Source organism: Ursus maritimus, unplaced genomic scaffold, assembly GCF_017311325.1.
Source record: "Ursus maritimus isolate PB19 unplaced genomic scaffold, ASM1731132v1 scaffold_3, whole genome shotgun sequence".
Taxonomy (NCBI): domain Eukaryota; kingdom Metazoa; phylum Chordata; class Mammalia; order Carnivora; family Ursidae; genus Ursus; species Ursus maritimus.
This window is the reverse complement of record NW_024425563.1, coordinates 12,378,532-12,390,571: the sequence shown is the minus strand read 5'-3', so window position 1 is coordinate 12,390,571 and position 12,040 is coordinate 12,378,532. Positions and strand designations below refer to the sequence as shown.

The 12,040-nt window shown below is 39.7% G+C and overlaps 1 protein-coding gene across 1 annotated transcript in view; it reads left to right on the top strand.

The window, feature by feature from the left end:
• MGAM (maltase-glucoamylase) overlaps positions 1 to 3,028 on the top strand; it is a 232,736-nt gene extending 229,708 nt beyond the window's left edge. Inside the window, exons 51-52 of the mRNA XM_008697325.2 lie at positions 22 to 192; positions 2,094 to 3,028. Of these exons, the coding sequence (XP_008695547.1) occupies positions 22 to 192; positions 2,094 to 2,171 (249 nt within the window). The 3' untranslated portion in view covers positions 2,172 to 3,028. The remainder of the gene's footprint in view (positions 1 to 21; positions 193 to 2,093) is intronic.
• The last annotated feature ends 9,012 nt before the right edge of the window (positions 3,029 to 12,040 follow it).

The window sequence follows — 12,040 nt, the reverse complement described above, 5'->3', positions numbered from 1 at the left end:
CTTTTTATCTACAACTGACAGAATATGATGCAGAGTCATATAATTTTCAACAAATACATCACTGATTCAAACCCTTTGAAACTGGGCTACATCGAGATCTGGGGAGTGGACAGTGTTTCCATTTCCAGTGTCAGCATCTCTGTGAGCGGCATGGTGATAACACCCACCTTCAGTTATGACCCTGCGACACAGGTTTGTGACCAGTGAAAAGTCCCAATGGTATTTCCTAGTCCAGTCCTAGGGCAGTTCCTGCCCCCGTCCCTTTCCTATAGAGTCCTTTGGGAAGCTGTCTGTGTTCAGTGCACCAACAGTGGACAGCATGGAGATGAAGGGAAAATTCCTGACTTATTATCATTTGGAATTGAGGGTCTGGATCCTTGATTTCCATATATGTTTTCTTGTCTGCAAATTTATATAAAACTTTGTCTTTGCTCCTTCACCTCACTTCCCAAACAGCTCGAACTACCATATTCCATCAAATATAAGACACCATCCGTTAATGGTGCTCCATTATTTCACGTGTCATGAGGAAGGAAAAGAGGATTACAGAGTATGACACAATGCTTTCATATCATTTAAAATTTCTACTTTAAACACATAGAGAGCTTTGCAAACTTTCCTTAAACAAAGATTTTTATAATTTTAATGTTAGTGATAATATAGAGGAAAATATTGTGTAGAGACACATGGACCTTGATAAATCTTCATCAAAGTAATTTAGATGAGGTGGACTCTGTGAAGAAATATTAGAAATGCCTTAACCTGGGGCGCCTGGGTGGTTCAGTGGATTAAGCGTGATCAGGTCATGATCCCAGGTTCCTGGGCCACATGTTGGACTCCCTGCTCAGCAGAAGTCTGCTTCTCCTTCTGCCTCTCCCCCTCCCCCTGCTTGTGCTGTCTCTCATTCTCTCTCTCTAATAGATAAATAAAATCTTCTTTTAAAAATAGAAAGAAATGCCTTAACCAATTAGTATCACAGATTTTTATTATTCAAATTTTTATGTAAATATTATAAATTATTTTATTTATTATTATTTAAAAGAAAAATATGTGGCATGAACGGGTTAAGGTATTTCCTCTGTGCTATCAGAAGTATTGGTGATACATCATTTCATAAAAATTCTTTCACTAACATCTATGGGATTTTCTCCAAATGTAGCAAATGCTTTATACAAGTTTTCACCCAAGCAATTTCCTGATCTTACTATCAGCCAGGATTCCTATTCTTTCCTAAAGTAATGCTTAAGTGGTTTGTAGTGCATCCATTCATAATACCAGTAATAGCAATGCAGTTCATGCATGCCCAGACAATAATAATTGTCATGAGTGCTGCTTAGCTCACAGAAATTCTAAGGCTGTTGACTGCAGGACACATTCAGATTTCATGAATGTTAAAAATGTGGAAAATCTGCCCCTTGGGATCAAGGCATTGTGGCATTTCCAACACCTATCTTTGTGGTAAATGGATCTTTCTGGGTGTGCTTGCTTCTTGCTTTCTCCTGGACTGTTTTTCGTTCATAATCCTTCCTGATTAGAAGGCCTGAAACAAAAGTTTTCCTTCAGTTTTGTATTTTTTTACTCATTTCCTCATATTTGTGGCTTTCTTGTCAACCAACTGGACTTTGCCCAATTTTGTTGCTGACTGACTCCTGGACTGTCATGCTAGCTACTAACAGCACCTGCAGTGACAGTTTATGGAAAGCATTTGCCTAGAAAAAAGTTGAACTGTTGGCCTTCCACTGAGCAAACACGAAGTCACTATCGGGGAACAGGAAAAGGAGGAAACCCAAGGAGGGTTCTGAGAAATGAAAATGAAGGCATCTTCTCCAATTTTCCGTGTAGTTGTTTCTCTGCTGTGGTTGTGATTGCATTATTTAGGACATGTTGTCTTTTCCCTGTCACTGAACAAGTTTGTAATCTAAGGAGTTAAGAAACAGCCTCCTCACCTGAAAATTTGAGGGCTGCCTGACAGCGAGGCAATGAATTGTGAAAGTAGCAGAGTGCATGAGGACTGTTGGCTTGTCTCTGATTCATTTGAGCACAGAAAATTTCAATCACCAGATGCCCACTCCTTTTCCTTTGGTTCCCAACAGGTGTTAAGCATTGATGTGACCAACAGAGACATCAGCCTGCATAATTTCATTTCACTGACGTGGGGAAGCACTCTGTGAATTTTTAGAACAAGATCTTAATTATGAACAGCTTTGCAATTACTTATATTTCATGCTCATAAAATTATTCTGTGTTGTTAATTGGTTCATGCTCAGTATGGGTATTTTATTAATTTTGTCGTATATTTTGTCTGTGTCTTAGCCCTGTGGTATAGGCCGTAGGGAGGTGTGGGAACTCTATGGGTTGTTTTCTTGTCTCTGTGTAATGAACATGGTACTGATGGCTTATTAGACAATATCTACTGAAGATGAACTGGGTCCATGATGAAGTTGCATTGTGTGTGTGTGTGTGTGTGTGTGTGTGTTTAATCAGGGAATGGGCCCCACTCTTGCTAAATACACAAGAAAAAGCTTGCCAGGACATTTCCAGGTCCTGGAATTGACGAATGCCTCAAGAAACTATCCAGAAAGAACATTTGCTAGTTGGTTTAAGAAGAGGGGAGCAAGAGGCTGAGAGCGTGATATGAGGGGAAAGCAAGGAAACACAGGAAAGGTTAGCAGGAAAGATGAGAGAAAACAGAAGATGTTGATAAAAATGATCATTACAAGAAGAAAACACAAAAATTTCAGGAATAGTAGCCTCATGGGAGGAGACAAGAAGGGCCAACTCACGTGAGAACGAGAAGACAGGTGAGATAACACTTAGCATATGGGAATGGGAGTGAGGATGAGATTGAAGCCGGCAAAACTAAAGGAAGGAGTTTGAATGTAAAAAATGGAACTTATTTTTGCAGTGGCATGCTTCAAAATGTGTAAATCTTATTTCTTTGCTCTGTGCCTAACATGTATAACCACAGTTCACACAAACTCATGTAACTTAAATGCTAGAGAAAAATAAAATAAGCAAATTTACAAGAGATTTTGAATTCTGTGATATTTTTACCCTGGGTAACCTCCTTTTGGGGTTAAGGCTTCTTGTTTGGCAAACCCTTGTAAGCTGATCTTGTTCTCTTTGGCATCAGAGTTCCTACAGTCTAACCCACCGGTGGAATGATCAGATTTATGATTTTCCACCCTTTCCCTCACACCTCTGGCGTGGGTTCTTCTTAAGATTCAACTTTGTGGAAGCCTCTACTTGGGTAGTGGTTGCTATATCTGGTAAAATGGCAACTGGCGAAAGCAGAATTGGCAACACTATTGGTCAAAACCTGAGATGGTTAAAACTTGATATAAAGAGGGGCTCCTGGGTGGCTCAGTCATTAAGCGTCTGCCTTCGGCTCAGGGCATGATCCCAGGGTTCTGGGATCGAGCCCCACATCAGGCTCCCTGCTCCGCTGGGAGCCTGCTTCTTCCTCTCCCACTCCCCCCACTTGTGTTCCCTCTCTCACTGGCTGTGTCTCTCTCTGTCAAATAAATAAATAAAATCTTAAAAAAAAAACAACTTGAGATAAATGATGTATTAGTGTTCAACAGGGATATTTACTTTTAGTATTCCTGGAATAATGAGCGTATTGGAAACAAATAGGTATACTTCCCGAAGTCTTTTTCTTTCTTTTTTAAACACCAGGAATGTATACTATTTTAAAGAAATCCTATTATATTAAAATACATTTATATGAATATTTAAAAAGTTAACATAGTAACACATGAGGCATTTTTAGTGATCACATTAAATAACAAGATCTAGCAGTGGGCTTCATAATACCATAATTTCCATGTGATGTTCAGCATAAACAGTATTTTGAGATATGTACCATAGTGGTCATACTGTGGCAGGAAACTATCTGTGATTCTATTTTTGAAAGACTCTGTGTACTGCTAACACTACCATGCTCTGCTATCTACATTTATAATCTAAGAAAATGCTAAATTTCAGTTAGAAATTAGTAAACAAAGATGTATTTTTCCCATCAATATTTGCAGATTCCCAAAGTTACACCCCTTGGAGTTCTGGGGATCCTAATTCAAGAATTCCTAGATTAAGGCATGTCTGCTTCCCAGACTTCATTTTAGCAACTGAGTCCCTGTGTAGTTGTAACAGTTTTAAGAGTTCCCAAGCCTCAGTCAGTCACCTGTCTTGAACTCATTCATCCTTTTGGCTTTTAAACAGCCAGTTTCTTACGGACGTGAAGACCCTCAGTGTAAGACTGAAAGATTCTTAGCAGCTCCAGGAAGGGTGTCAGTGAAGGAATTGGACCTGTGGCTTCCTTAGTTTCTCTTTCTAAGCAGAGTTGTCCTCTAAGTGTAAGGTTGCATCCTGCCTCACCCCATCACATGTGTTTGGTCCCCTGGTTGAGCATTTTCTGCTGCTTTCATTTGAATGAAAAGAACTTAGAAGCAATCTTTAGGGTCATGGACTTGGTTAAGTCACTTTGTCTCTCTGGGATCATGCCTCTTCATCTGCACACTGCTTGGTGTCAGAGTAAAGCTGTGATTTCCAAACTCTGGAAAGGGGATCTGTGTTGCTCTTTGGGAGAAGGAAGAAGGCAGATTGGCAGGGATCTGAGTTCCCTGGCTTCAGTCATTTACTCAGTCACATACTGGAATTCTATTTGAATAAAGAATTTTAAATGAAGAGACTGTCTTTTTTTTCATTGGATATATTTTCCTGCTTTGTCAAAGATTAGTTGACCATAGAGTTGAGGGTCCATTTCTGGGTTCTCTATTCTATACCGTTGATCTATGTGTCTGTTTTTGTGCCAGTGCCATGCTGTCTTGATCACAACTTTGTAACATAGCTCAAAGTCAGGCATTGTGATGCCACCAGCTTTTTTCAACATTTCCCTGGCTATCCAGGGTCCCTTCTGATTCCATACAAATTTTAGGATTGTTTGTTTCAGCTCTGTGAAAAATGTCACTGGTATTTTGATAGGGATTGCATTGAATGTGTATATTGCTCTGGGCGGTATAGACATTTTAACAATGTTTATTATTCCAATCCATGAACATGGAATGTTTTTCCATCTTTTGTGTAGTCTTCAATTTCTTTTCATAAGAAAAAATTCTGTAGTTTCTAGAGTACAGGTCCTTTATCTCTTTGGTTAGGTTTATTCCTTGGTGTCTTATGGTTTTTGGTGCAATTGTGAATGGGATCGATTCCTTAATTTCTCTTTCTTCAGTCACATTGTAAGTGTATAGAAATGCAACTGATTGCTGTGCATTAATTTTATATACTGCCATGTTGTGAATTGCTGTGTGAGATCTGACAATTTTGGGATGGAGTCTTTTGGGTTTTCCACATAAAGTATCATGTTATCTGCGGAGAGTGAGAGTTTGCCTTCTTTGCCAATGAGACTGGACCATTCTCTTATACCATACACAAAGATAAACTCAAAATGAATGAAAGACCCAAATGTGAAACAGGAATCCATCAAAATCCTAGAGGAGAACACAGGCAGTAACCTCTTCGACCTCTCTAAAGGCAAGGGAAACAAAAGCAAAAATGAACTATTGTGACTCCATCAAGATAAAAATCTGCACCGCAAGGGAAACAGTCAACAAAACTAAGAGGCAACCTACAGAATGGGAGAAGATATTTGCAAATGACATAACAGATAAGGGCTGGTATCCAAGATGTATAAAGAACTTATCAAGCTCAACACCCAAAAAACAAATAATCCAGTCAAGAGGTGGACAGAAGACATGAACAGACACCTCCAAAGAAGACATACAAACGGCCAACAGACATATGAAAAAATGCTCCACATCACTTTTCATCAGGGAAATACAGATCAAAACCACAATGAGATACCACCTTACATCAGTTTGAATGACTAAAATTAACAAGACAGGGAACTACAAATGTTGGCAAGGAAGTGTAGAAAGGGGAACCCTATTACACTGTTGTTAGGAATGCAAGCTGGTACAGCCACTCTGGAAAACAGTATGGAGGTTCCTCAAGAAGTTAAAAATAGAGCTGCCCTACAACCCACTGTTGCCTTCCAACCTCCAGCAATTGCACTACTGGGTATTTACCCCAAAGATACAGATGTAGTGAAAAGAAGGGACACCTGCACCTGAATGTTCATAGCAGCAATGTGCACAATAACCAAACTGTGGAAGGAGCTGACATGTCAGCTGAATGGATAGAGAACAGATGAATGGATAAAGAAGATGTAGTTCATATAGACAATAAATATTACTCAGTCATCAGAAAGGATGAATACCTACCATTTACATCAACATGGATGGAATTGGAGGGTATTATGCTAAGTGAAATAAGCCAATCAGAGAAACACAATTATCATATGATTTCACTAACATGTAGAATATAAGGGATAGTGCAGAGAATCATAGGTGAAGGGAGGGAAAACTGAATGGAAAGAAATCAGAGAGGGACACAAACCATGAGAGACTCTTGACTCCAGGAAACAAACTGAGGGTTGCGGAAAGGGAGGTGGGTGTGTGGATGGGGTAACTGGGTGATGGGCGTTAAGGAGCACACATGATGTGATGAGCACTGGGTGTGATATGCAACTAATGAATCACTGGGGTTTTGAAGGGGTTCCAGCACCACCTCATACTCTTAAAAATTATTGAGGATTCCAAAGCTTTTGTTCATGTGGTTATATCTATTGATATTTATCATATTAAAAATTAAAATAGTTAATGGTACACCTAAAACTAGTATTACACTGTATGTTAACTAACTGGAATTTAAATAAAAACTTGGGGAAGAAAATGAGAATGACTATACATGGAGCCATATACACTTGCGGTTACCTTGAAGCAGACCTTGTAACGTGGACCTACACTTGTAACTCCTGGCCAGCTATTAGGAGAAAGGTTGAAGTCTTTTTGAGATATTCTCTCTCCCCAAGACCACATAATTTCATTTTATTTCTTTGTAGGTATGCTGAAATAAAAAAATAACAATCTGAAACCCTTTCACTTAAAGAGGAAGAAATTCATTACTTTTCTTATTAAAAGTGTCTCTGTTATAACATCAATTATCATAGATACTTACAAAGACAAGGTTGTGTTGGCCTTAGCAAATATGGTCCAATTGTCGGTAACTTTCCCTTCTTAATGTCATTACAGCAATATCATTGAGATTTTTGCATCTTGTCTTGGAGGATGGTGCTTTGAAAGTTAAGGGTTATGCATATTTTTGGTTTCTGACTTGATGATTCAACCATCTGCTTGCTTTGATCACTTTTTAAGTTCTGCCAAGAGCTAACTTCACTGTGCCTTCTTACTAATAAACAACTGGAAGATACTGGGTTGCATGCTTGTTTCTTCTCTTCAAAGTGTCTCTTTTTCATTTATCAACACAAGCATGTGACCCAATATCTTCCATTTGCTAGTTAGCAAGAAGGGATGGCAAAGTTAGGTAATTTCTGCACTTCAGGAAACAGATTATAGCTGAGATTGTCAGTTAGTACTGAAACGTGAGATGTCATAAGTGAGCATGGGATGTGGGGAGCTAAGAGTAAAGTATCACACAAAGAATAGAATGATCTTATGTAGTAATAAATCTCCTTTCTTGATCTTTTGCCAAGATATTGTCCCAATTTGAAATGAGATCCAAGTACATTTTCCCTCTAACAAAGGCTCTCTTTTACTGGAGTGAAAGATAAGGTGCTTATGTCATTCCTGAAGTTCATAAAAGTAGGAACCAAGTTTGTGTGTGTGTGTGTGTGTGTGTGTGTGTGTGTGTGTGTGTGTGTGTGTATACTTGCCATACACTGAGCATTTGAAGCAAACTTGGACTACTATAGCTACTGTATTACTTAGGGATCTTAGATGCCACTGAAAGATGGCATGCCCTCATATATTGTTATATATAGGATATATAACTATATACCCTCATATGTTGCTGGTGGGAATGTAAAATGTTGCCTGCCACCATTTTGGAAAATGTAATTCTTCACAAGTTAAAGATAGAGTTACTATATGATCCAGAAATTTCACTCTGAGGTATATCCCCCAAAGAATTGAAAATATATGTCCACACAAAAACTTGTACATGCATGTTCATAGCAGCATTGTTCATAATAAAAAATGTAGAAACAATCCAAATGTACATCAACTGATAAGTATATAAGCAAAACGTAATGTATTGATGTAATGCATACCATCCAGCCATAAAAAGGAATAAAGCACTGATAACTGAGGGTGCCTAAAACAACAATTTGGTTGAATTTTGAAAACATTGTGCCAAGTGGAAGAAGCCAGACATAACTGGCTGCATATTGTATGATCCTATATAAAATGTTCAGAATAGACAAATCCATAAAGATAGGAAGTGGATTAGTGGTTGCAGGGACTGGGGAGAGGAGAATGAGGAGGGACCATGAATGAATGATGGCTTTCTTTTGGAATGATGAAAATGTTCTGGAATTAGATAGATAATTGCAAAACTCTGTGAATATACTAAAAACCACTGAACTATATACTTTGCAACGGTGAATGTCACAGCATGTGAGTTATATTTCAATATGAAGGTAACACACTTTAGCTAGCTTAAGAACAAAAAAGAATCTTGAAAGGTATTAGTGACTCATTGAAACTCCAAGAGGCCTAGAGTGTCAGGTTTGTAAGCTATGTGGCTAGGTACAACAGCCTGATTACCTTGTGGGAGGTTCCCCTGCCATGGCCCTTAGCACATGTCCGGCAGCTTGTACCCCCAATACTGAGCATATGATGCCGCTAGGTCCCCAGTCCCTGCTGCCTCTGCAACAATGTCTCTTCACCATCCTGGATTCCACAGGTGCATCTCTCATTGGCAGAGCACAGACCACCTGCCTCTAGCTTGGCTGAAAGGGAGATTGTGAAAGAGAATTTCTAGCCTCTTACTTGGGGGGGACGGGGTGGGCAGAACTCCCAAGGTGGAAAGTTCCTTAAATATTAGAAGTTTTTTTAAAGGTGCCAAACAGTCAAAGAGCATGACAAATTTCTAGTAGAGGTGTCTTCTCACTTTAAGATTATAATGTCTACTTGGATGTTGCTTAATTTATTGAGACTAATTGGTGGGAATGCTTATTTAAATTAATGGAAAGTTGAGTTATTCAAGAGAACTTTGGGAGACAAAATGGAAAAGGAAACAATGTGGGTGAACCAAGCAAGAGCTCTTCATTTTCTCATTTACTTATTCAACAAATAGCTGTATATTTAAAGCTACAGATATTGAACAAAATGCTAAGCACAGGAAATGCAGGTGCGACTGAAGATGGCCAGCTCCCTGAGCTCTTTAGGCCACATGGACAGACAAGCAAATATAATGTAGTGTGACAAGCAAAGTAATTGGATAGGAACAGGAACACAGAAGAAGCATAACTATTAGAATAAAACCCCACCTTCCTCTTTTATTAACAAATGGAGCTTTCTCTAAGTTACAAGGAAAGCAAGGGCCCTTTTATGGTTATCTGGAAAATGTGCTTCTCTCCTCCAATCACCGTCAAATTTATAGGGCAATAAATCAATCCTGGCAAAAGCTGGCTCCATCAGCCTTGTCACCTTTGCTCAGTGTTCCTCAAGAACCACTGAGGGATAGACACAGCAAATAAGGGGATACGGCTATGAGGTGAGTACTTTTCTCCATGCATGTGGTGCTTTGAATAAGTTGTGTTCTTTTTTTCTTTTTCTTTTCTTTTTTTTTTTAGTATTTTCTTTCTTTTTTTTAAGATTTAATTAATTTATTTATTTGACAGAGAGAGAGAGACAGCCAGTGAGAGAGAGAACACAGGCAGTGGGAGTGGGAGAGGAAGAAGCAGGCTCCCAGCAGAGGAGCCTGATGTGGGGCTCGATCCCAGGACTCTGGGATCACATCCTGAGCCGAAGGCAGACACTTAACAACTGCGCCACCCAGGCGCCCCATCTTTTTTTCTTTTAAATGTCCCTGTCTGCTCTGCTAAATGATCTGGACAACTCACACTCTTCTTTTGGACCTGATATTTTCTTCCTTTTCCAGAGATTGTGAGGAGTGGGGATGAGATAGTGCATGGAGTCACAGGCTGACTGGACAGGAGGGGTGTGTGTGTAACAGATGGGGAGGGTGGAGTGCAAAATGTTCGTCTCTCACTGGGAGAAGACAAGGAAAGGATTAACAGGATACTTCTGGAAGCTAGCTGAAAGCGACATGGATTGGGAAGACAGTAGATGCATTTCTTGGGGCAGAGAGGGAAATGGTATATGACCATTAAGGTCTTTAATAATAACCTGGATTTTAATTATTCTAAAATTGTGTTTGATAAAGGAAAGTGGCTTTGAGTAGGGAGGGTTTCTAAGTAGGAGAGACTTCCCACCTTTATGAATCCCCATCTACCTGCTCTCTGCCAGAATGGCAATAGTTCCTGTGGCAGGAAAATGCCTGGGGCTGTCCCCAGAGTCTTCTGGAACTTCCTGAGCCACGGGTGTTGAGCCTGCTCCCCACCCCGGGAGGATTCAGGAGATTTGGAAGAGGTAGCTGCTTTGGGTTTGTAGGGGCTGGGAAGGAAAGTCTCCTCATGGAGAGACACAATGCTTGGAGAAGGGAAGCTGAGTGACAGACAGTATGTTGGCTGTGGTAGTGAGTCATGGGCTGTGTGTAGAAATAAGGAAGTCAGGTATGGCAAGCATATGAGGTTGGTCCCTCAGACTTCTTTCACTGCCTGAAATTCTACCATTGGAGATCCAGCCTCTGGATCTGTAAGCTCTGAAGTCTAGGAGACATTTTAGAGAGAGCGCAAATACTCAAAGACTAGTTTAAGAAGTAGAGCCTCAGTGTTTGCTTCAGTTTTTCCACTAACCATGTTTAGGTAAAATCCCTTAACATTAACATAAAATGGGAATCATAATGCCTGCCAGGTCAACTTTGATGTAGGGGTATCATAGGAATATAATATTGTATATTATATATATCTTAAGGGGATTAGAGTAAACCTTTGAATAATTTAGAGGAGAGACATCTGATAGATTTAGGCTAATAGGAAAAAATAGTTAATACACTCCAACTTCAATCTCAAACTCCAATCCTAACTCCCCCCTCCCTTGGCAAATTATCTGTAGATCCTTGCTCCTTACCCCCATTTCAAAATTAAGGTGCTTTTTTTACTCGGCTTATTACACATTAACCAAAAGCCTGCCTCAATCAAAAAGTGAAACTATACGCATATGGAAATACTTATAGAAATGGTCATGGCATTCGGCCAGGGCTGAGAAGAGCAGGAGTGCAAAGTTAAAGGAGTTTTAAAAAAAGTATTTGTTCACGTGGATTCATAGATTATTACTACACAGTTGTTGGTTTGTTATGGCTGGAACATAGGGGAGAGAAGAGGCAGGCCACGTGGGCATAGGAGATGTCATGAAGACCTTTGATAACAAAGCTAAAGGATTTGTATTTTATTTGGGGAACCACTAAGGACCTGAATATAGGAAAACCAAATAACCCTGTTTGTGCAGTAGAAAGAATAATCCATCTGCAGATTGGAACCAGGGAGCGAGTGGGGAAGCTGTGGTCACAGTTCAAGCTGACTAAAGCATTTCCAGTAGGGATGGAGAGGAAGAAACAAATCTGAAAGATACTGGGGAAGGAGTCTAACTGAACTGGTAGACTGGCTGTGAGAACAGCAAGAAAAACAGGAGTCAAAAAAGTTATGTAAATTTTTTAACGAAATTGTGATTCTGTTCGTCGAGATATCAATTATTGAGGAAAGGCCGATTGGGCAGAATTGGTGGAAGTTAGGACTGCGGTGTGGGGGGCGGTGAACACGTGTTCAAACATGTCAAATTTGGTTACATTTATGGGACATCCAGGTGAGGTATCTAATAGGCATCTGCATGCATAAATCTGAATCTCTGGGCTAGAAATAATTGCACTGCCCTCGGGTGTTATATGAAGTCATATGAGTGGTGGGGCTTGCTAAAGAGAGAGGATGGTGGACCTATGTTGAAAATATAGGGAATATCAATATTTAATGAAATGGACCTAAAAGAAAATTGAAGAGGAG